General features: G+C 42.9%; 1 protein-coding gene across 8 annotated transcripts in view; it reads left to right on the top strand.

Annotated features, from left to right (window-relative positions):
- The first annotated feature begins 7,334 nt into the window (after positions 1 to 7,334).
- Positions 7,335 to 25,772, top strand: part of LOC110083928 (microtubule cross-linking factor 3) — a 54,188-nt gene continuing 35,750 nt past the window's right edge. For 4 of the 8 annotated variants that reach the window (XM_078383082.1, XM_078383081.1, XM_078383085.1 and 1 more), the window contains exons 1-5: positions 7,335 to 7,726; positions 9,278 to 9,502; positions 12,857 to 13,015; positions 22,600 to 22,671; positions 23,888 to 25,054. In XM_078383082.1, coding sequence (XP_078239208.1) covers positions 7,439 to 7,726; positions 9,278 to 9,502; positions 12,857 to 13,015; positions 22,600 to 22,671; positions 23,888 to 25,054 — 1,911 coding nt within the window. In that variant the 5' untranslated portion in view covers positions 7,335 to 7,438. Of the gene's footprint in view, positions 7,727 to 9,277; positions 9,503 to 12,856; positions 13,016 to 22,599; positions 22,672 to 23,887; positions 25,064 to 25,772 lie in introns of all 8 variants that reach the window. The other 4 variants (XM_078383080.1, XM_072992599.2, XM_078383083.1 and 1 more) reach the window with 3 other exon arrangements.

Here is a 25,772-nt window from a genome sequence, read left to right on the forward strand (position 1 = left end):
GTAAGCTGCCACTGGGGCCATGACCTTGGTGAAAGTTCGGGGAGCCGTGGACAGGCCGAATGGCAGGGCCTGGAATTCGTAAATTGTGTCCTGAAATATGAACCGAAGATATTTGCGGTGGTCGGGGTGGATAGTGATGTGAAAATATGCGTCCTTTAGATCTATAAGGACGAACCAGTTGTTTTTCTTCAGCAGGTGCATGATGGACTCTAAGGTGAGCATTCGAAACCGTCTGGGTCGCAGGTAAGTATTTAGGAGTCTTAGATCGAGAATGGGCCTTATGCCTCCTCCTCTTTTTGATACAGCAAAATAACGGGAATAGAACCCGTGTTGTATGTCGTGTGGTGGTACTGTATAGATGGCATCTTTTTCCAAAAGAGATGAGATTTCTCCCTCTAACGAGGGATCGAATGAGGAGCGATTTATGAAGCCTAGCGGAGGAGATTTTATAAACTCCAGCTGGTAACCGTATTGAATGATCCTTAGAGCCCAAGTATCTGTTGTGATAGCAGACCAGTTGTGTAGAAACGGCTGAAGACAGGTGGTGGGTGGTGAATGAGTGAGTATGGGGGGACGAAAGTCAAAGATACTGTTTTTGTTTTCTCCCAGGTGGTTTAAAGGATTGACGACGGCGAGACTGACGAGGCCGGTATCCCTGAACAGAAGAGGAGGACTGACCGGAACGCTGTTGAGGTAAGTGCTTATAAGGACGGTATTGTTGAGAAGGTTGTTGATATTGGCCGTAAGATTTACGCCATTGAGGTTTTCTTTGTCTAGACTGAGTTTGAACAGAATAGGACTTTGCTGTCCTTTTGGCTTTGTGGAGATCCTCTAAGTGGGAGTCAGTCTTTTCATTGAACAAGCCACTAGCATCGAAGGCGAGGCTTTCAACCTTAGATTTTACATCATCCAGTATGTCTGCAGAACGTAGCCAAGCATGTCTTCAGATAGTAATGGCAGACATAAGAACTCTAGCAGCGATCTCTGCTGCATGGCGAATAGAGAGGCGTTCATGTTTGGATACTGTCTGGGCCTCCTCATATGAATTGAGAAAAACTTGCCGGGTGTCTTCAGGTATCAGTTTCAGTCCTGGCAAGACTTTGAGCCAGAGCTGCTTGTGATAAGCCCCTAACACAGTCTGGTAATTGATGACTCGGAGCAACAAGGTGATGAGGGAGTATATTTTCCTGCCTATAATTTCCAGCTTTTTACCCTCCTTGTCAACGGGGGTAACATGAGCCTTGACAGATGGTCTGGAGCAACTTGTTTCCATGATGAGTGAATTCGGAATTGGATGCTTGAGCAGAAACTGGATGTCAGCACCATGAATTCTGTAAAAGTTCTCTGTGCGACGAGGAACATTTGGAGTATTTGCAGGCTGAGCCCAGAATTCCTTAATGGCCTCCATAACCACTGACACAAAGGCTATACTGAGAGGAGCGGTGCTATCCCTCTTAATGTCCCCAAAGAATAAGTCTTCACCCGGAGGTGAAGGAAGATTCAAGTCCAACTTCAGGGTTTTTGCAAGCCTTGACATCATCTGGGAGTAGCAAGAGAAGTCCTTGGATGGTGAAGACGCGTGAGGATCCCCAGTGTCCGAGACAACCACATCTCCCTGGGGCAACTCATGAGGTGGCAGGGGCAGAGGTTGTTCTTGATCTGAGTCGGAGGATCGCTCTGTGGACACCTCATCTGGATCCGAGGAGAACACATCCCTTTTCTTTTTTGGAGGTGGTCTCTCGACGCCGACTGGTGCTGTTTGAGGCTGTGACGGAATCGCAGTCGATGCCGACGTCGAAGGAACTGGTTGCGGTGCAGGGGCAGCGGGCAATGAAGGGGGCTTAGCCCCGACGCGTATAACTCGACGTCGACGTCGAGGACGGGTGGACTCCGACGAAGAAGATAAATAAATGTACCGGATCTTCTTATGATGTTGATCTCGAGACTCGGACGTCGAAGACGAGGAAGTGGGCCTCGAGCGACCATGTCGACGTCGATGATGTTTACGACGTTTGGGTCGGTTGGAGTCCGCGGAATAGGAAGAAGAGGATCGACGCTGGTGCTTGCTACGACGTCGATGGGATCTGTGCTTCTTCCTGGAGCGTTTACGCTTTGAAGATTTCGACTCCGAACGGTGGGAAGAGTCGGACTGGGTCGAAGCTCGATGCTTCCTCTTCGACCGTTTCCGTCGAGGAGATTTCGATCTCGAGCGGTCGGTAGAAGGGGACCGACTCGAGGAACGGTGCCTCTCCGTGCGAGGACGTTTGTCTCGAGGGGATTTCGACCTCGAACGCACGGGTGAGCGAGGACACTTGTCTTGTGAAGATCTCGACCCGGAATGCACGGACGAGATTGACAGAGGAGACGACCCCTGGCCCGCAGGAGATGGACTATGTGGGGCAGAAGTTAGGCCAGTAGTGGCTCCAACCAGCTGGCTCGGCGTCGGGGATGAAATTCCCGCCGGCAGCACGGGTTCAATTCATCGAGAAGGAGGTGGAACGGCTGCCTCCGACGAAGCTTCGAAGCGTCTCGACAACCCCTCGAGGATCGGAGAAGGTATCGACCCGGAGGCTGGAGACAACTGAAGGGACGTCGCCTTAGGCTTGGCGGACGCCTTGGCCCTCGACGTTTTCGATGGCTTTGCTTTCGGTGGAGCAGGAGCCGGTGCCTCGGGGTTCGAAGCAAGAGTGGTCGACTTAGGCGCCGTGGACTTCTTCGACATTTTTGAGACTTTGGAAACCACCGATTGTACGGGGGCTGCTCTGGAAGTGGAAGCCATTTCTCCCTCCGAAGGCGCTGTGGAAGATAATGTTGACTCCCACAAATGAAGTTTAAGGCGCTGTTGGCGAGCCTTAAGGGCGGCTTTAGTGAAAGCTTTGCAGTGTGGGCAAGATTTGGAGTTGTGCGATTCCCCTAAACAATACAAACAAGTATCGTGGCCGTCTTGGTGGGGGATTTTCCGATCGCACACCACACACCTGCTAAAGGGTCCGGACGGGGACACAGGTTGGTAAAGACACCGACGTCGACTAGTTCGAAGGAGAAAGCAAAGAAGTCCATAAAACAGTCCGAGTTAAAGCCGAGGGAAGTAGAAGAGAAGAACCGATGTCGTCTAGTTTGAAGGAAAAAGCGCGAGGGTAGTCCGTATAGCCAAACCAGGTCAAAAACGAAGGAATAAATCTAATATTTTAAGATATAGGAATGCAGCTAAGAACGAGAGGTTCCAAACCGCCAGGCGGAAAAATGGAACTGAGGGACGGTTAGGCTGGGCGTGCGCAGTAGGGGTAGTCCTAAACATTGTTACTTTTCTCTTGCAGCTAGAGAATGTTCCGAGAGGACCGACGCTGGTGCTGGGGTTAACCCTTTGTGTGCATTCACAGAAGACCACGATGAAGAACCTTATATTCTTTCTCTTATAAATGTTTGAGAGTGAGTTATTGAGACTATGAGTGCCAGTTAATGTGAACAAGAGATGGGCTACTTTGGGGAACTTGAAGATTCACTTCTGCTGCACAGCTAGAAGCATTTAACCCACAGTTCGGACTTCTGCAACAGGAACCTACAGATTTCTATTTTGTTTGAAAGTTCTTCTGCAAGAACAAAAATTTCCTTGATTCTTCAATCTTTGGGCTGGATTGCATCAAGATATTCTTTGTATCTTAAGCTTGGTTAATTATATACAAGTTTTGTATTTTCTTTTCAATATGTTTGGTTTGCAATCCTAAATGTACTTAACTCTGGTTGAATTTAAGCAGAATTTACTTGTAAGTGGAACAATGTAAACTATACTCTTTTTTCTAATGGGAATGGGGTTTGCTGTCTCTTGTTCCTGTATCTGTAGTTTCCAATGCGTAGGTAAATTTAATAATAATCCTGCTGCATAGCATGGTGAGTTACAGCAGAGCAGGTCTACTGAATCAATGGGGATTTGATTTAGTGAGTCAACTTCTCTGTAAGTTCCAGCAACTCAAATAGTAGTCCCTTTTTAAGGTACACGGAGTGCCTATTCCAGAGGCAACTTACTAAGCTAAGGAGTAAGATTTCAGCAATAATTCATTACTTCTTACCCATATCCCATAGTGTCTTAAGCATATTTGTTTGTTTCCCCATAGAAATTCTCAAGGGAGTAGCCAAATGAGTTTGTTGCAGAAAGATCCATAGAGAGTTCTGTGGCCCCTTAAAAATTGACAAGTCTTGTTTGGCATATGTTTTCATAGATCGTAGCCCATTACCTCTGATGAATGGAGCCCTTCCTCAGCAGACAGACATTTATACATGCTTGTACATGTCTGACTGCTGATGTTACACTCCATGTACATGAAAAAAGGGACTACAATCCATAACAACTTGCACCAAATAAAACTTGTGAATCTTTAAGGTGCCACATCATTCTTTGTTATGCATGTTCTTTAGAAGTCTGTTAATATGTTTTTATTGCTTTTCTCAGATAGTGTGCTATGTGTAAGGTAAAACGTTCACTTGGCTGACTGAACATCCTGTTTTGTTTTGGCAGGTCTTCTAGAAACTCACAGAAATTTTCTTGGTTCTTTGACCTTTGCATTGACATAAGAACATCCATGTTGAATTAGACCAAGGGCCTATCTAACCCAGTACTCTGTTCACACATTTGCCAGCCAGTTGTCTACAGAAAGCTGTCCAGCAAGGTAATAGGTTTTTGAGGCACTCTCCATTGTGTGTTCCTCAGCAAGAGGCATACTGCCTCTGATACTGGAAGTGATATACAGCTATCCTGACTTTCATGGACTTAATCCCCTTTTCAAGTTATGCAAATTGCTTCTGCTGGTCCAGTTTGGTGGTGTACTAATCTCTCTGGCAGTGATTTGAGGGAATTAAAGACTCCCCTCCTCCATCCTGCAAACCCTAAAGTCTTCCCTAGGATGAAAGCTATTTACAACAGTTGCATCATCTCTTTCTTGATCAGCTGCTGCCATATCAGAACCCATGCAAAGTTCAGAATCTTTTTGCCCTGTCATGCATTAGTTTACACTTGTTTACACTGACTTTTGCCTTTCTCCTAGCTTGCAGAGATCCTTTGCAATGTTTACTCCTCTACAATCCATTTTTGCTCTTACCACTAAGTATTTTGGTGCCATTAGCCAAAGAGACCACCAGACTACCCAACCCTAAGATCAGACTTTGCATGAGGAGATGCTGCATGCTTCAAGCTTGGTAGGTACACATATTGCATATGCATACTACACATTTTTAAAATAATATTTGGTTTGCATTCCTGTATATGCTGTTATCTATACTGTACAGTATTTCCACAAACTGTGCTGCTAAAGTAGTGTGCTGGAGCATGTTTTAGCGGATCTTATTGCTGGGGTGGACATAGCTTAGTTTTCTAGATGTTGTTGGATTGCAACTCCCAGCATTCCTTACCATCATTTGGTGGCTAGGGCTGATGGGAGTTGCAGTCCAATAATATTTGGTGGGATACACTTCACCTCTCCCTGTGAGTAGAGTCAGCCTTGTGGCCTTGGGCAAGCTGTATAGTCCCAGGATGCTCCCAGAAGGCGTGAATGGTAAATACCTTCTGCGTGCCTCTACCTAGAAAACCCTGAAAATGTCACCTATCATAAGTCAGAATGGACTTGATGGCTCAGGATGATGATGATGATGATGACTGTCCATACTGAGTTTAATAATTTCAAATTGAAATATCTACAGCAGGCTTGTCCAACCTGCGACCCAAGGGCCACATGCGGCCCAGGTCATCTCCTAATGCGGCCCAATGCAATTTTTTATTTTTAAAGAAATTCCAAAGTTTCAAGTTACACTGCCGGCGCTTGCGGCCAGAATGTGGCCGGGGCATGTCACAACAGTAGAGGGGGAGAGAGGGAAGAAAGGAAGGAAGGAGTGGGAGGGGAGGGGACACGGGGGCTGTGTGACTGCACTGCGCCATCCCCGTCAATAGGTGGACCCCCTCCCGGCCCCATAAAGCCACCAGAGTCGAAGCTGGCAGCCTCTGCTGTCGGAGATCGCAGCTGCCAGTAAGCGCGCTTGGAGCGGGGCTGCGGAGGACGGCTAAGGTTGCCCCCCCCATGTGGCCCAAACCAAATGTATGTGCGGCCCAAACCAAATTTCCATCTTCTAATGTGGTCCAGGGAAGGTGAAAGGTTGGACACCCCTGATCTACAGTATATTTAACCCATTTAATAACCAGATGTAAAAAAATACCTTCAGGTAGGGAAAACCACAATGACTACCAGCCAATATTAAGCCCCCCCCCCCCAAGATAATTCTAGGGTCCCTGCATTCCTTCCTGAAGTGACTTCAAAGAGCAAGTCCTCCAGTAGCATCCGTGAGGTGGAAGAGAGCATCTAGAGCTGTGGTTCCCAAACCTCTTGGTATCACACCCCTTCTTTGACCTCAGAAACCTTCACACCTCCCTATGTTTCCTTTACACCAAAACAAAACACAAATTAAAATGTTAAATAAATACCGAAACTTAATTACATGTATTAGCTTTAAAAGAAGCACAAGTAGTTTTTCTTGGCAAATCCTAATTCTAGTAAAGATCTCTGGCACAGAAATTAATTTTAAGCTTATTTTAAAAGCTGTTAGAGTGAAAATCTGATCAGCCTGCCGCTCCCCTTGGACTTTTTCCAGGTCTCTCCTCTTCCGGGTCCCCTCCCCCAGGATGGCACCTCAGTTTGAGCATCCCTGATCTCAAGCACCTCGGGGTCCCTCTTTCACCAGCTGAGAGAAGCCGAGGAGGATCACCCCGGCTGCTCTGCCCACCGCGGTCACTCCCTCGAAGGGCGAGCCTCAGCCACCTAGCGGAGACGCTGATGCTCCTGCGGCCGCCTGCGCATCCAAAGGGGAGCAGCATCCTCGAGCAGAAGCAGCGGCAGCATCCTCATCGCCGGCCGGGCGAAGGCGGACCCAGGGATTCTCCATCCTCCGGGGCGGCGGCAGCGGAGGCAGCTTCTCCTCCTCCTCCAAAGGCAGAGAAAGCCAAGCGGGACTCGTTGTGGGGGGGGGGGAGGAGGCGGAGTGGGAGGGGACCGCCGGTTCTCAGGCAGGAGGCGCCTCCCCAAGACCTGAACCCGGCGAGCAGAAGCCGAGGGCAGGTGGAGAAGGAGGGAGGGAGGGGGAGCGGGGTGGGCGGCGCTTGCTCAGTGGCCGCGGCTCCCCGAAAGCGGAGAGGGGCTCAAGCAGGGGGCCCGAGGCCTGTGCAGAAAGGGTGGGTGGGCGGGAGGACGAGGCGGCGGCGGCGGCGGCGGCGGCGGCCTCGGCTCCGGCTCCGGCTCCGGCTCCGGCTCCGGCTCCGGCTCTTCCATCTTCGTGCGGTGCAGCGAAGGGCCTGAAAGGACGACGGCGGAGGAGGAGGAGGAGGAGGATGCCCGTCAAGTGAGCTCCTCTGGTTCCAGCTGAAGCAAGCAAGGGACCGGCGCTGGCGGCAGAGGCCCCGATGCAAGGCAAAGGCGGCAACCCGGGCAGCGGCAGCGGCGCGAGCGCTGCTTCAGCGGCCCAGCGGCCCAAGCCCTCTCCCGTCGCCACCGCCTCCTCTCCGGCCGGCTCTTCCTCCTCTTCCCCATCCCCTGCCCCCTCAACCCCTTCGCCCATGGCGCCGGCGGGGACCGACGACAGCAATGGCCGCGACGGAGCCCCCGAAGGCGCCCTGAGCTGGAGCCCTCGGCGGCAGCAGGAGCTGCAGGAGGAGGTGGAGAAACTGCGGGAGGAAAACGAGACCCTCAAGGTGAGTGGAGGAGGCGGGTGTGGCCCAGTCGCGGGCGGGTGCGGGGATCCCTTCGTTCTCCCCAGAAAGGGGAAAGGGGGGGGCTTTGCCCCTCCAAGAGGCGCCACCGAGAGAGGGCCCCGGGGGCCGCCAATGCCCCCCCCTCCGCCCGACGAGAAATGTCAAGAGGGAGCAGCCTCTTGGCCCAAAGCTGGTGGGGAAGCTTCTCCTTCCCGCTGTGCTCAACCCGCATGGACGAAAAGGGCGAAGGAACAACCCGCGGAGGTTCAGCTGATGGGCGGTACACGAAGCCCTGAGCGAAAGCAACGCATAAATAAAAAATAAATTCCTTCTGTTTTCTGGAGACGGGGCTTCGTTTCTCTCTCTCTTTTTTTTTTCTGTGGCGTGCAGGGAAATGCATGGGCACTGATGTCTTTGATAAATCGGGCTTCATGGAAAAACTGCTGGAATAAAGTTCTTAAGGCCATTTAGAATACAGTACAACAATTTGGAAAGAAAAGTATGTAAAGATGTTATTGGGTTTGTCCAACAATATTGGTGTCTTCCCTTCTGATAATGTGGAATTTAACATTTCTAACCTATTGTGGAAACAGAAGGGCTCCTGTTGCTGGATAGCTCAGTGCACATCCAAAGGGCGAAGGCGGATCCAAGGTGTCTGGCTGTCCAGTTCCCCACTGTCCATCCCAGAAGAGCCAGCCTTTGTGGCCTTGGGGAAGCTGCATAGTCTCAGGGCGCCCCTGGAAGAAGGGAATAGTAAGCTACTTATGAGTACTCTCTACTGTAGTGTACGTAGAAAACCCTGGAAAGGCTCACCAATTATTATTACTATCGTTAGCTGGATTTATAGTATGATTGGGAATCTGGTTCAGCACTGTGTCTCTTGGAAGATGAGGCAGCCTGTGTAGCCTTGGGAGAGCAGAAAAAATCTCAGAGTGCACTAGAAGAAAGGACTGGAAACTACTACTGGGTACTTTATACCTAAGAAATCCTGGTAAGGGCTGTCATAAGTCAGAATCAACTAGAATGCTAAGTAGTATACTTGCTGAGTGGATAACTCAGTGGTTTAGAGCCAAAGGTTGAGAGTTCAATTCCCCACTGTGTCTCCTCTGAGTAGAACCAGCCTGTGTGGTCTTGGCCCAGTTGCACAGTCCCAGGGTGCCCCCAGACCAAAGGAATGCCAAACCACTTCTGAGTATTCTCTACTTGGAAAACACTGGAAAAGGATCAGAATTGACTTGATGTCACATGATGATGGCAGTGATGATGACGATTAAGTAGTATATTTACCTGTAGCTTGCAAGAAATGTTAAGTTGAATATGTAGTTATGCTTAGTGTGGACCCACTGAAATCAGTGTACAGTAATTGAAGTTACTCATAACAAACATCTACCAATTTCAGTATGATTAAGCCAAATTCTGGTCTGTTTAGTAAATGGGCATAAGATGGTTACTTCTACACCTGCCAGTATGTGCAGATATCTTTAAATCTCATGTTCCTTTTCAAAAAATATGTGTGTTCTATTATATCATATACTTCTAATTAAATTCTAGAATGAAATAGATGAGCTGAGGACTGAAATGGATGAGATGAGAGATAGCTTCTTTGAAGAAGATGCCTGTCAGCTACAGGAAATGCGCCATGAATTGGAGCGGGCCAACAAAAATTGCAGGATCCTTCAGTACCGTCTTCGAAAGGCAGAACGCAAAAGACTCCGCTATGCACAGACTGGGGAGATTGATGGAGAACTCCTGCGTAGCTTGGAACAGGACTTGAAGGTACTACAGGACCAGAAGTTGGCAAAGATGTGGGAGGCAAATCAAGGGAAGAACTGTTAAGCTATGGAGGTCCCATGTGTCCTTGTCTTTCAATGGAAAGCAGCCAATTTTTAAAGCAAATTCAGTTTTTGGGCCAGTGGAAAACAGGTGCCCAGGTTTTCCTGCTCACTGGATAAGACAGTTGTGTTAATTGAGGCCCTGTATTAAGCTTCCTAAATAACCATTTGTATGAGCACACATCTCTAGAAAAGTAGATTGACTCTTTTTGTTGATCACATCCCATTTTCCCCCACACTCTGAATATAGAAAAATTTCTAATGTGCCACCATTAATTTCAATATGGAAGGAGAGTACCAATTTGCCTAGCTAATTAAAAAAAAAAGAGGAGAAGATCTCAACCCCTAATAGGGGGTTATTTGTTCCCCCTTTTTGCTTGCTGTTTCTTTAAATCAGATTAGCTTGATTGAACTTTGTTTCTAATGTGTGTGGACATGCATATGTGCATACCCATTCATTCATCCATAATTAGACATGTTGTGGTGTTGGTGTCACATGATTAAATAATCTGTATCCTGAATATTAGTATTCCATACATAATTATATTTTCTTTGAGAGTGAGTGAGTAACTCCCTTTTCAACTTTCAGGTAAATAATTGCTTGCTGCTAATTTTTCTTCCTCTGAGTTTTTGTAACTAAAAGAAAAGCACAGCCCAGAATGAAGCTGCAATCTGATGCATATATGCCCATGAGAGTTACTCCTAGAAAATGTTTCTGATCAGATTGGAAATAGAACGGAACATTTTAAAAAAACTCCTAGAATGGCAAGTTGTGTGTTTATTTTTTGATAGCAGCCTAAGCAGAAGTGAACTGAGAGCAGAAATGAGATGAAATTGCAGGTCTATATTTCTACCAATGCACAAATCTCATTTTATAACCATGGTTATAAGAACTGTGCATAAGTTAACTGTTTATCTCATTAAGTTGATGCATCTATTATTTTTAATATCTATTTGGTTTCTTTTCTATTCTTACCTTTAAAACCCAGAATAATTGACACCATATTTAAATAAATTTGGGACTGATTATTAATACAGTTTTTAAAGGATGCTTTTGTATTTACCTGTATTTGAAAGGCAGCGCTATTTAACTCAAAGATACTTTTTTCTGAGTCATGTGTATAGGACCAGGGTACACATTAAATATTTATCTGCTTCTTAACTCATTCATTGATCGTTACTAGACAAAATTTAAATAAGTGTATATAGTCAGAAAGTTTCTACATTTGAGATAAGAATCTATACTGTCTGGTTCTTTTTAAAAACATAACTTGCAATTTAATAAACAGAATCTGCTATTCATTCTTAGAAGTAAAAGCTATCGTATTTTGTTTGCATTCTATTTTGCAGTGACAACAGTATCTTAAGTATTTTCTCTGTATTCTGTTTTTTAGTCATGTACAACAAGTAAAGGAGTTTTAAATAAATACCATTACCAATGGAAATCTATCCATCAATTAAGCATGGTACACAAGATTGACCTTCTAAAATGCTATTTATTTGGTCAGTCAATGTGTATAGCCTAGGATGTGATGTTAAACCATTTTTTGTCCATTGACGAAAGTGAATGTAAAACCCCCATGTTCAATGGTGGTTTTGAATTGTATCAAATGTTCCACGCTCCAGTGGGCAAAGGATTGGTCTTTGACCTGAAAGTTTCATGAACCATTGCTATCTAGGTCACCTAATTTATTTTGTCTGGTAACTAAAATTAGTGGGCAACGAATTCATTCAACTTGGAACTGTATTCAAAATATGAGTCATTAAAATGCTGCAGCTAGCTTTAGAATATCTGTAACAGCCCAGTTTTTGTTGGCAAAATGATACTTCAAAATGTGGCCACAAGTAGCTCTACTGCAGGGCTTTCAAACTCAATTTACCTGGGGGCCGCTGGAGGCAGAGTCTGGGTGAGGCTGGGCCGCATCAGATTTTCCACAAGAAAGGCTTTGCTAAAGCTTTTTGTGTCTGAACAGGGAGGCTCTGTCCGCTGACTGGCTGGCGTTTATCCTCCCTCCTCCTCCTCTTACCCCAGCACCTTCCGGTGAGAGCCCTGCCCTGCAGCAGGACAAATGGGGTTGACCCAAGGAAGCGGCTCCATCGCCCAGTCAGGACGACCTGCAGCCGCCGATGCAGGAGCCGCTTCCTTTGCACCCTTTTGCTTTGGAAGGGATGCCAGGGTGACCAGCCTCTCCAGTGGATCAGGTCAGCTTGCCGGAGGAAAGTGTGCCAAAAGCCATTCGTCACAGTCAGCGGACAGAGCCTCCCTGTTCAGACACAATATATCTGGGCGAGCATTCAAAAGGTGAGGACAGAGGCAAGGCGAAGGGGGAAAGCGCTGTCTTTGGCGATGGCCCGGCTAATGCGTTCCTCACCTGGCCGTGAGCAGAAACAGGAAAGGGAAGGTGGGAGGGAAGAGCACAAGTCCTCCTCCTTGCAGAGAACGTGCTTTCGTAAGGGTTCCCACCTGCATGTTTTGAGCCAGAAGTAAAATGAGTGCAGCAAACAAGCAAGGACGACAACCTGAAGAGAGCAAGATTTCCCCCTGTGGTCTGCTCTTGCCCGCGCGTTACCGTTCTCCACATAAGAAGCGTGCCCTCTTTAGATGCAGGTTGGGGACAATGGAGGGATGCTGCTGGAAGACAAGGCACCCAGGTTCCGTGGAGGGGGTGGCAGTAAACTTCTGGAGTTTAAATGCCCACAGATTCACACACTCGTAGCAGCTGCATGTGCCACTTCTGCAAGGCTGGCCCCAAAGCAGAGTAATCTCTCCCCTGTACCCAAGGGCTAATGGGGCTTCCTGGGGCTTCTTGACTCCCACTCTGGCAAGATGCCGTGGTCTTGCCCAGTGTGGCTCAGCGAGACTGGGGGGGGGGGAAGCACGTGCAAGAAGGCTGTTCTCTCGGCAGCACCCCCTCTCGCGGCATGTCTGGGCAGGGAGCGGATGAGCACCAGGCGGGGGGGAAGGAGAAGTGCAAGGAGGACGAGGTGACAGCAGCAGCAGTCTCACCAGGTGACCCGCGAAGAGGGGGGCAAGAGACCTAAAAGCAGAGGCCCCAGTGGCGCCAAACCCCTGAGAGAGAAGACTGCTGGGCAGGGAGAGGGATCCCCTTCTGAACATGTGGGCGGGCAGGTGGGACCCAGTCCCTACGAGGCAGGGAGGAAGCCCTGCGCTTGCCAAGTAGGTGCTGCTGCTGCTACTCCCACTCCTTAAACTTTCATATTAAGGCAAACTATCTCCCTGCTCTACTGTAATAAAGATGTTTTGTTAGTTTTTAAATTTCAGTACTGTTCTGTTTAGGTTGCAAAAGATGTTTCAGTAAGACTTCATCATGAGTTGGAAAATGTGGAAGAAAAACGTACTGCCACAGAAGATGAAAATGAAAAGTTAAGACAGCAGCTAATAGAAGTGGAGATTGCTAAACAGGCTTTGCAAAATGAATTTGACAAAATGAAAGAGGTTAGTATTTGCCATATACTTTGCCATCGCGAATACATTTGCCATATACTTCTGGGGATCTGGTAAAAATATAATAGTTTTTATACCACCTAAGTTCATAATTGGGATGGTAGTACTCAGTGTGCTTCAGAAACTGACAGAATGTTAGACTAAACCATGAAGATACAGATGGGATTAAATGATATGGGAAAGAGAATAAATATTAGGGAAACTGTGAACATTTCCTAAAAGAACTGGTGGTTCCGTTTTCATTGCGTCGCTTTTACTAAGCCTTTTCCTTCTACTCCAAATTGCTGTTTTCATGAATGATTAGAAAGGTTGAGACTTTGGCCTGCTGTGTACTTGTTTGCAGGAAAAGTTTCCTTGTTTTTTGAAATGAGAAGCACTGATTCTTGAAGGCATATCTGTTGCTGTTTGGTATTCAGAAAAATAGAACCAAACCCGCTGGCTCAAGCAGCTATATTTTATGGGGTTTAGTAAACATAAAATAGGTCATTGCCTGGGACATATTCTTTGTGTACTCAGGAATTTGTATGAGCCCTGAAGCATAAGTTACTCATTTTTCCTCTCTTGGTGACCAGAGAGAAAGAACTTGTAAAATTTATATCTGGTTCTGAGTATGGAAGCAGCTGGAGCATTTAAACCCTATGGATTATCTTCTACATGTACACTTCTGGCATGGGGGAGAATCAGGCTGGGTAGTTTATCATTTTCTGCTGTTTAAAATGACAAAATTATTCCATGTCTTCATTTTAAAAATATTGCATCTGCACTGCAAGGGAATCTCTTCTGTTTATTCCACTGATGGTTTAATGCATTTATCTGAAATACGTTTGAAATAAGATTTTGGTCTGATTTCAGGAGTATCATATTTTATTCTTTACCATTTGCTCTGATGAGCCCCACATGGGATTTCTATTTTACAGTATCTCTGCCTTTTCTGCTGTCTCCCTTGTCATTGCCATGTTGCTACACTTGGTGATGTATAAGAGGCACAGTTACTAGGATTTCAGACTAACTAGGTGAGATGTGAAAGGATGCCTTGAATTAAAAAAAATACACTGTCCTTAATAAATTGATGGGTTTTGTGGTGCATTTAGAATTCTGTTAATACTAAAGTTAATGACATAGTATTCTGAATCTTGAGTGAACCAACTTTAGTTTTCTCTTGATTATTTATTAACTTGCCATTGATCACGGTTATTGGATTTTGAGAATGCTACTGAAATGGGGAAGTGTTCAGCTCTTTTTTTCCTTGTAATTTGTATTAGTTCCTTTGAACAGAACAGATGGATAATCATAAGATCATTTTTCACCTTTCTTGGTAGCAATATGAATAGAAAGCCAACAAATGACATGTTGATATTAGAATAAAATGTTTTGATTGTAGCCCCCTGAAAAGATAAAAGCCATTGTTTTACTTTGATGCAAAAGGTGCTCTAAAGCTGGGGGGAGCAAGCTTCATGCGTCGGGGGCAGGGGCACCCCCGTGTCAACCCCCCCCGCCCGGTCCACGGCCTGGTGCTTGCCGGAACTGGGCTGTGGATACGGATCTCCACCCCCCCACGCACGTGCAATGGGTGTGTCACGCTCGCGGGAAGTGAGTTGTGCCTGCGGGGGATGTGTCACACTTGCATGCATGCATGTGAGCATGACCCCCCTGCAGGTGCGACATGCACTCCGTGTGAGCACGGGGGTGCCCCTGCCCCCGACTCATGAAGCTTGCTCTCCCCAGCCGGTCCGTGGCCCCAAAAAGCTTGGGGACCACTGCTCTAAAGGAAGGAAAGAGATTGATCTCTCTCTCTTTTCTGTCACAAAGGATAAAAGTATCTATATGTTTGGTTTCTGAATATCTTCAGAAGTCTTTCTAGAGGAAAAGATACTAACTAGGAAATGTACTTTTGATGATTAAATTGACGGTTATGAGTAATGTCTACAGTGGACAATTTGGAAGAGAAGCAGTAATGAAATAACACATAAAATAAAGGCCACGGTTTAATGGTATCATAGGGTGCACCTGCAGAAAATCTCAGTGAAATCAGTGGCTATGGCTCAGAAAGACACCTTTCTGAAATGTTGAAAAACCACTCTCAGTGTGGATGATACTGTGCCAGATGCAGGATTTTCATATATTTCTAGTATCTCATATTTTAGGCACAGATATTCTGTCTGGAACGATTAAGAAATGTGGTGTGTTCTTTGGATCTCAGTCTGGCCTCTCAGATAATGTTTGCATTGTTGTTCTAAAATCCCACCCTGAAGAAAGAAACTTGGTTACAGGTGAACTCTACACATGAAAATGTTTCTTTCTTGCCAGATTAGCACTGGAGGTAACAGTTTTGAAGGCTCTAATTACTAACACCGTTGTTGCCTCATTAACCTGTATAATAAAGATGAGGAGGATGAAATTACTTCTTTCAGTTGTAACCTCTTGTGTTTAGTAGAACATGAGTCCTGTCTTGATTCAGCTGAGCGTTAAATGTTCGTTGGTTAACTTACCAACTAAATAGTCACAAACAGGATCTGCATCTGTATATATTTGATGCTTCTAATCCCAGTTATGCATTTGTTGTGTAGCTTTGTAAAAAAGCACAAATATTATTTGCCCAATTTATGTTGTAATTGCCCAGCTGTCCATATACCATTCAGTGATTGATGATGGGTCAATATAACCTGGATTTGTTATGTATCACACTGTTGTTGCTTAAAATTGTTCACAAACTATTTGCAGGTCTCTTTGGGTAACTAAACCAGTAATCAGGTACATATAGTCCAATATGTTTCTTAAGGCTGTTTCAAATGTTGCCTTTGCCTCACTAGTGTGACTCAGTCACATTTTGAGTTATTACAAATAGCACTAGAGCTGCATGGATCTAAACTAGCAGAGAATGCTGTGTGGGCACCCACATTCTGGGGGTCATGTTTGAATTGGGCTTTGGCCTTTAATCCAGTTTGACTGAAGAAACTGTGTTTTCTTCCTTAAATGTTAATACTACAACGCCGAATGCAATAAATGCTGATGCTTGTCATGTGTTTCTGTTAAGCCCATCTCAATTTTAGCAATTTGCATTTCCTCTGCCTTTCCTCCCCCTCCCCCTCACTCTCTATTCCTCCTTGCTGTCTGGGGGAGAGGGGCAATATTAACCTTCAAAATGCTTTAGGGTTCTTTTTATTTCCTTGTACATATTGATGGAATTTAGCACAGTACTTATTTTTTTAATAATCTCAGGTTACATGTTCCTGCTTCCCAAGCTTTTTTCCATCTCTTTTCCTGAAGGAATTAGGACTCTCCACATGTATACCTATAGCATAATATTATAATATACTATAGCCTATAACTAGCCTTGAGATTCCAATTCACTGTTCAGCATTTGCATTGTTTCAGTTGATCATGGAAAACATTCACTTGGAAAGTTGGGAAACATGCAGGGCTGGGTGAACACAAGAAAGTTTTTAATATATAAATTCTTCCATCAGCAGAGGCTCAGAAGGAAAATATACTGTACTCTGGTGTAATCACCTTCTACAGTCTGTGCACATAAGTAGGAAATTAGTACCGTCCTGTGTCATACAGCAATGTCCTCCTTTCCCTCACCATCTAATTTCAAGAAAGAGCCACACTGCTGTCTGTGGCTATCAGCCTTGTGGCCCCTGTGTATTCTGGCCCTCACAAAGGCTTACACCCATTTCTCTTCTAGCTGCCACCAGGTATTCTCCTAATACCAATTATGTTATACACGTGTGCTGCCAAGACTAAGGGTTATTGATTGAACTTAGGAATCAGAGGTTTAATTAACAAATATTCTTTTATTTTCAAGTAAATCATAAATGTAAATCACGTAAGAACTGCATCAGGTATTAATACGGATTGGATTGTGTATCCAATCACTTTTATTCCAAACTACTATATACTTTTGATCAATATCTCTCTTATAGTCCTTAAAACTTCATTCCTGTTTGTTCAATATATTGTTTAATCTTCTCGATTCCCTCTCCTAACACTCTCAGCTCAATTCTCTAACCCTCTTCTTCTCACTTCTAAACCTTAACTGCCATTTCACATCTCCAACTGTCTCTCTAACTCCGCCCCTCCTGCCCTCTCCTTGGCTCCTCCCCCTTGAGCTTCTGTGATGGACAGGCAGGAATGATGTCACCTTTTGGCATTTCGCTACACTGTCAACCCTACTGTTGTGAGGCTGGCTTGGAAATTAATGGTTTTTTCATGGAAACAATATATTGCAGATTAAGTTTAGTCATGTGAGCTAGCCCATAGGTGCATCTTGATACTCACAAAAATGAAGACATACCACATGTCTGTTGTATTGTAACCCAGAAGATCCTTTAGACTTTGAAATTCAGTTTCATTTGTAAATCGAGAATAATTGGTTTGTTTAAGGACCAGTAGTGGTAATTCTGTAGGTATTCCTTGTTAGTTCAATGTGACATTGAAAAAAAAGTGTGTATAAAATGGGCCCACATTACAGAGTTGCGTCATTTCCTCTTGTCCTGAATAAAAAATAAACTATGAAATTCACCACACTTGCCACATAAAAAAATTTGAAATATAATTTTATATGAAACCTATATTCGGTAACTTCCTTGGTTTATGTTTTGGATGACTGACTCTTGTGCTTAGGAGATATTTGCTGTCCATCTGTTACTATTCTGGTTCTTGTAATAACGGGAGACTTCCATTAATTTAAAGCATGATTGATAGTGACTGTCCTGGAAATCTAATTACCAGAAGCATATGCTATTAGGGGTTTAACTAAATATTTAATTTGAATAGATGCCAGCAGTTTGGGTATATCATATTACGATTCAGTGGGATGGCTATAACAGTGATGGTACAGCAGAGCTTCTTTCTGCACTGGAAATATTAAAATACAGGAATCTCTTAATTGTTTCTTCCATTGGAAGCAAGACTTCCAGATATTTTGGGAGGAAGATAGATTTTCATACATCTAAATGGTTTGAGAAGATGGTAGACTTGTGTTTGGAAGATACAGGATTTGAGGTATGGATTTCAGTGACATTAGATGCTGATTATTTCTTTGACCTCCCTTTCTCTGAAACACATCTTAATCATCATTTTTATTTGCAGTATCAGAATGATAGTGGAACCTGGAAATATGCAGCTCAACAGAAGAAAGGGGTATGCAGTATACTTCTGTTGAAGTGAACTGGCTAGTAACACAAATAATGTGATGCACAAAATTTGTGTTACGCTGAATAGGAAGGTGCATGTATATGAGGATGGACTTCTGCTCAGGACTGGCTTTTAAGCAGCAAAGAAGTAGTCCAGGTGTCAAGGATTTGGGACGTGCTAGATATTAGAGTTAATGGACAGATCAGAAGATAGGACTGATGAGCAAAACAAACATTGGGACTGAAAAGTCAGAACCAGACAGCAAACTGTCTGGAGAGGCAGGACTGGGGATTGAACTAGAAGAACATAAGGCCGGTTAAGAACGCATGTTCTTGATCAAGGCTTGACTGGGAAAAGATGCAATTCACACTCCTTTCTAAGTGAATTTGCTTTATTATCAAATCGAAGGAGAAAGCACTAGTGATGGTGTGTTGCACTTCCAGCTAAATTCCTGACTGAGTTGTCAGCAGGCCATCATCCAGGCTGTTGGCATGTGCCATTCTTTGCAGTGTGTATACGGGTAACTGTGGGTTATTGCCAGGCAAGGATTGAGACACAAGACGCTTCCCTATCTCTAGTAGGAAGAAAAATGAGGTTGTTTCTGTTGCTAAATTGAGTTGTGGATGGCTTATTCTTCCTTTGTATTGGCATAAGCCGTACGACAACGACAACAACGATGATGATGATGATGATGATGATGATGATGATGATGATGATGATGATGATGATAATAATAATAATAATAATAATAATAATAATAATAATAATAATAATAATAATAATAATAATAATAATAATAATAATAATAATAATAATAATAATAATAAAAAGATGTAGAAGTTTGAAAAATCATTTTTAAAAAAGATAAAGGAAAGTGTTATATAAGTGCTACTTGTTTCAATTGAAATGTTATTACATAGATAGACTGCCTATAACTCCTGTCTGAAATTAAGAATTGCATCAAGAAGGCAAGACATGAGATTAACTTGCTGTGAAATATTTTTCAATAAGCCCATGCCTTTGACAGTCAGAAAGCTGTAAAGTGTTTGGGGAAGGCAGGAGCACAGCATTGATCAAATGAGAAATGTAGAACTGTAGAAAATAGCAGTATCGAAAGGTCACCTTTTGCCTGCAGTGAAGCAGAATGTTTCATATCTGACCCAAGTTAACCTGGAACATCTTGTTTAGATTACTGCATTTCATTATACACAAGTTTCCATTTGAAATGAGATTGTAAACTCTACTTCAAAATAGAAAAACATTGGAAGTGAACATAAGGATTATCTTTTGACAGATTTTAAGTGTTATGCTGCATCCTCATATATTTTGCAGCCATGTGTGCTATCCTTAATCTATAAATCCAAAGTTATAGGAACATATGTTCCCACTTGTCAATATTTGAAATTTTGTATGTACAGAGTATTAAAAATAATTAAGGGGGGAGTATAGAAAAAACAGCCCTGAAAATGAAAGTGTGCTTAAAATTGTAGTTTGAAATAATTTACTATATGGAATCAAAACAATTTGAGGGCTCCCAAGCTGAACAAAATCACTCTACCATAGCATTCTGATAGTAGAAGTGTTTTTGTTGCATCTTAAAGGGGATGTAGGTTAGGGTTAGTTTGCACTTTTTGTAGGTCCATGTAGGACCCACATTTGGATCTTTTAATAATTTCAGATTTTTAATTTTGGATGCTGTGGACCCCTGCAACTCCAGGCTTTGCAAAAGATCTAGTCAAAACATGTTTTAAGTAAATTGGCAACTAGCCAGATATTAAGTTACAAACCTCTGAAGTATAAACTCTGCTGGAATAATTGAGACTCTATTGGGCAGGTTTTTAAAATTATCTTTAAGCATTTGAACTCCAAGACCTACAGATAAGGTCTCCAGATAAAGTTGTTTATAGTTACTTGTTTATATTTAGGAAGAATATAAAAAATTAGTAAGAATTAGAAATATAAGAAGATGACACACACACTCAACTCATTATCACAACCCCATGCCCCTTTGAGCAAAAGACACCAAACAACAACAATTGTGTTAGCACAGCCAAGCTGAGCCAAGAAACTGGGAGAAAAGATAATGGAACAGCATAGAGAGAAAGATGAAGAAATTATGGATTTTCCTACATAGATTTTAACTTTCAGATGACTGGGTGAGCACTTAGAAAATGTACTATTTTTCATGTGTGCCTAATAATATGGTTAGAGGCTAAGAAATGCTTTTTATATTATACAATTTTATTCTAAGAATTTGGGTATTTTAGAAATGTGTTCTCAGCTTTTTAAATGTGCCATTTACATCTATAAGCTCCTTTATTTTTACATGATTTAAGTTCTGCCTACAAATTAAGTTTTGTATTTTCATAAGTTTAAGTATTTGTGCTTACATTTTTCTTCATAGCTGTAAGACTTCTGTATTTCACAGCTCTAAAGAATTTTGTGCATATAGAACATAGAAGCAATATAGATAAAGCTTGTAGAAATAGATAAGCTAATGTTGCCTGGAATTGTTGCAACAATCAAAAGACTTATGCTTTGATGCTCAGATGAATTTTGATATGATTGTCAGTGACTGTTTGATTTCATTCCAGAGTTAAACCTTTTTGGGGGTAATGGCAGGTGTGGCAAACATGGGCTTCTGATTTTTTTTTCCTTGGAGGTCTATAAAGTTCTGTAGGACTCTTTAGGGAGGGTCAGGCATTACTTAGCCTGGCTGACAAAGTCCCTGATGTTGAAATTTCATCAGATGTTCCTCTCTGGGTTTGGCAATCTCAAAGAGAAGTGGGTGATGATAGGAGACTAGACATTTCAGTTTTGGCATACCATCTCTGAAATTCCCTCTTCAAAGGGTCACCTGGTAATGTCTTATTTTGTTTCTCTGTGTACTGTATTGAGATGTTTGTGATTACTGTTTTTAAATGTTGTTTTACTCTTTTATTATAAGCTATTCTTAGAAGAATAACTCTGAGGTTATTCTGAAGAATAACTCTTAAATCCTTACGTGAATAAATAATACATAGATCATAGTAGATTAGATAGAACTATATCTAATTGCTTATATCAATTAGAGCAGGCCCACTGAATCAGTGATAGGTCAGCTACACTTAATATTAAATCCCATTGATTGAATGAGTTTGGACTAACAACCGGATTGAACTTTTCACTGTTTGTCCTACTATGGAATAATAAACTCAGGAATAAATTTAAAACCTGGCTATTTGGGCAGGCTTTCTCTCCTGCCATATCTTGATTTCTTATACTTTTGCCACCTTGGATCTGTAATATATGTTTTTTGGTTTCATGGTTTTTAAATTTGTAAACTGCCCAGAGTAGACCTCTGGTCTAGATGGGCGGGATATAAATCCAATCAGTCAGTCAGTCAGTCAGTCAATCAACCAACCAACCAATCAATCAATCAATCAATCATTCAATCAATAATGGTGTTTCTGTTCCTAATTTCAGTTGGAATTCTTGACACATGTTGTGGCAAGGATGATTACAATACTTTGGAAGGAATCAGAATATTGTTACTGTCTGATGAAACACAAGAGCTGACTCCCTCCCTAGACTGAGAAAAAAGTCCAAAACATTAAGGTTAAAATCCTGCTGATGCTTCTCATGTGAATAAAGGCAACTTTGTAGAAGTTTTTCTCTCTAATTAAGGACTTCTGAGAGCCCCTTAAAACATTGTAAAATATGTTTTTAAAATAATAAGTACGTTTCATACATTTTGAGCATGTGGTGGAAGTGCACAAAGGCTTAGTGTACTATGAGTTACAAAACAGACCACCTTGATGTAAATGAATACATTAATGAAGTTATTAATGAGCATAGTCGAAAAGCCAATGTTCAGAATAGAGATGGCTCAACAGCTTCCTCAAGTTGAAGAATATAATATTCAGCAAAAACCTAAAACTGACTTTGAGCATACGCATTGTACAACATTGTGTATTCTCTGTTGTACTATATGGCATTGAGTAATGGACTACACCGAAAAGGATAGAAGCAGAAGCATTCAAAATTTAGTTTTGTCACAGGATACAAAGAATATATTGGGTTAAGAAGGTAACCAACAAAGAAACATTAAAATAAATGAAGAAATACAAAAAATCATAACATTCATAAAATGTGGAAAGCTAGACTATGTCAGTCAATGAGAGATGAAAAGTACAGGTTCTTGCAGCTGATTATTGAAGTTGAAATAAATGGCTATGCAGGAAGGGAAAGGACTTACAAGCTGAAGAATCTTTGTGTTGAAGGGAACACAAGATCATTGCTTACAGCTGTTATATCCAATGTCAGTACAGTCAGGAGAAGAATCAGAAAGAGCAATCTGGGCAAGTTTCTAGTGTTTCAAATGATGACTGAATGGATTTGCATTACATACAGAATTAGTAAAATGTTTAATAAAATACTGTATTGTCCTTTTACAGCAGTCCTTGAAGAGAAGAGGAAGCAAAGATTTGCAGAAGTCAGAAAAAAAGTCACAGCAGACACCCACTGAGGTGAGCTCTAGTATTTCTGTCTATTCATGATACAGTTTAATAAACTTGAAGGCCTTTGTTGTCTATAGAGTTCAAAAATCTATGCAACCAAGTGTATTTGTACTTTCAGTTTTTAAAGTCTTATCTACTTCTGATTGGTTAAAATTGCTGATAAAATTAGATCATTACTTCCATGATGAAACCATCTTGAGATGAGGCTGACTGTATTTATGTATTATTGACTCCCTTTTTTCTTTATAGTACTATTTATTTATTCCATTTATACCCCGCCTATCTGTTCATTGCGAACACTCTAGGCGGCTTACTAGGAATCAGAACCTCTTGGTGTGAACGGCAACTGTTTAGTATAATAAACAAGTGTGGGTCACTTGGTATTCTCTAAATGTGAACTTGACACTTAGAATATAGGGACTGAAATATTGTTGAGTAACTCAATGTGCAAAAAGGGTGATTATGCCATCAGCTGTGGGTGATAATCTTTAATTTATTTTCTTTTCATTTCCCCACCCCTACCCCAGGTTCCCAGGGTCAGCCCAGGAAAGCATGTGGGAGCATCAGTATTGGGGTGGAGGGGAGCCTTTAATGCCTGAAGATCACCTGGAGCAGGATGAGGACCAGCAGTGGTAATTTTGGGGCATTAACAGCTTTCCCCTCACAGGGCTCCCAAAAGCTTCCCCAGATGGAAAAGTGTTTCTAGGGAGCCTCAGAACCTGCAGGAGTTTTAAGATTAATGATGTCATCAGCTTTTTCCATAAGCAGTTATTCAACAGGACTTCAGCCACTTGTGAATGCAAAAAAATACAATCATATGTATAATGTAGGCACAGATAGGCTATAGCTTCCTCTTGATTGTGTGGTTGGTGGTAAGCTCGAGTTTGCTTCTGTATAATATGTGAAATTGACATTGACAAAAGATCTTGGGTCTTGTTTCTGTCAGTGCCTGTTCAAAAGTTTTAAACATAATTCCTCTGTTTATTAAATGATGTTGAGTTGGTTTTGGGGCAGCATGATTTTGGACATACTGTTCGTAATGAACTTGATTCTGCTTTTCACAGAGATCTAGTGGCATATTTAGGTTTTACAACAGTACATAAACATTTTGTGGCTCATATACAGTATGGATTAAATGGAATCTTGCCTCTGCTTAAATTAATGGAAAGACTGATGGATTTCCATGCTTGCATGTAATTTTTGAATATTTTTTTCTGTTTATAAGGAGGACAGTGAAGATCTGAAATGCCAGTTGCAGTTTGTCAAAGAGGAGGCTGCTCTAATGAGGAAAAAGCTGGCAAAAATAGACAAGGAAAAAGATCGAATTGAACATGACCTGCAAAAGTATAGGTCATTTTATGGTGATCTTGACAGTCCCTTACCAAAAGGAGAAGCTGGAGGCCCACCTACCACAAGAGAATCAGAACTCAAGCTTCGTTTGAGGCTTGTAGAGGAAGAAGCTAATATTCTGGGAAGAAAAATAGTGGAACTGGAAGTAGAAAACAGAGGACTTAAAGCAGAACTTGATGATTTAAGAGGAGATGATTTCTCAGGAGCAGCCAACCCTCTAATGGGGGAACAGAATGAATCTATCTCAGAGTTGCGACAGCATCTGCAGCTGGTTGAGGATGAAACTGAACTTTTGAGGAGGAACTTAGCTGATGTAGAAGAACAAAACAAACGCATCACAGCAGAGCTGAACAAATACAAATACAAGAGTGGAGCTCATGACAGTTCAAGACACCACGATAGTGCCAAAACAGAAGCACTGCAAGAAGAACTCAAAGCTGCCCGCATGCAGATCAATGAACTCAGTGGTAAGGTCATGCAGCTACAGTATGAGAACAAAGTCTTGATGTCTAACATGCAGCGCTATGATCTGGCCTCTCATTTAGGGATCCGAGGCAGTCCCAGAGACAGTGATGCTGAAAGTGATGCAGGGAAAAAAGAAAGTGATGATGACTCTCGTCCCCCACACCGCAAAAGAGAAGGGCCCATTGGTGGGGAAAGTGACTCAGAGGAAGTCCACAACATCCGTTGCTTGACTCCCACTAGAACCTTCTATTCTCCACCGGCAGGTTGGCAGAAAAGCTTCACAGACCGGCAACAAATGAAGGATATCCGCTGTGAAGCAGAACGCCTGGGCAAGACAATAGACCGTCTGATTTCAGACACAAGCACCATAATAACAGAGGCAAGAATTTATGTGGCAAATGGAGACATGTTTGGACTTACGGATGAGGAAGATGATGGCAGTAGGATACGGGAACATGAACTTCTGTATCGGATAAATGCTCAGATGAAGGCGTTTAGGAAAGAACTCCAGGCCTTTATTGACAGACTCGAAGTTCCAAAATCTTCGGATGATCGAAACACGGATGAACCTTTGTCAGTGAGTCAGGTAGATTTTTACTTAATAAGCCATCTAGGTGAAAGGTTGCAGCAAGGATACTTGATCTATACTTGATCTTTTCTTAAAATACTTAGATAATACAAAGTGTACATTATGCAATGTAAATCTCTGTGGCTTGATGTAAAATCTCCCACATTGTTATTAAACCTCCCAGAGTGACCTGGGTTGCCAGATGAGTGGTTTAGAAATTAAATAAATAACTAAATAAAACAAATAATTTGAATCCTAAACTTAAGAGGGCTGGGATCAAGGTTCGGCAAGGCTTGCACTTGTTAGGTCTACATCTCTCCAGTGAAGCTCCTGGGCCCTTCTGCTCATCTCTCCCTGTGCACTAGTTTGCTTGTGTGCCTTTATTCCCAGGTCAACGGAACAGATGAGGTGGAACAATGGTTCCCTTCGGTAACTCAGGTGTTCTTCAGCTGCAACTCCCAGACATCTGGCCAGCACAGCTGGTGGGGAAGGCTTCTGCGAATTGAAGTCCAAGAACACCTGGGTTACCCAAGGTTGGGAGCCACCGGAGTAGATGATGTCCATAAGGAGGAGGAGCAAATGACACTGCCTTTTTGCTTGCTCACCCACCAGCTTTCATCCTGGAAAGCCAGCAGACAGTGCTAATGAGGGGGATAGAAACAGTGAGTAGCAGCAGGGAAAAGCTGAACCTCCATGGTCTTATCTAAGGTCACTCTAAAGTTAATAT

Source organism: Pogona vitticeps, chromosome 1 (assembly GCF_051106095.1).
Source record: "Pogona vitticeps strain Pit_001003342236 chromosome 1, PviZW2.1, whole genome shotgun sequence".
NCBI classification, from domain to species: Eukaryota; Metazoa; Chordata; class Lepidosauria; order Squamata; family Agamidae; genus Pogona; species Pogona vitticeps.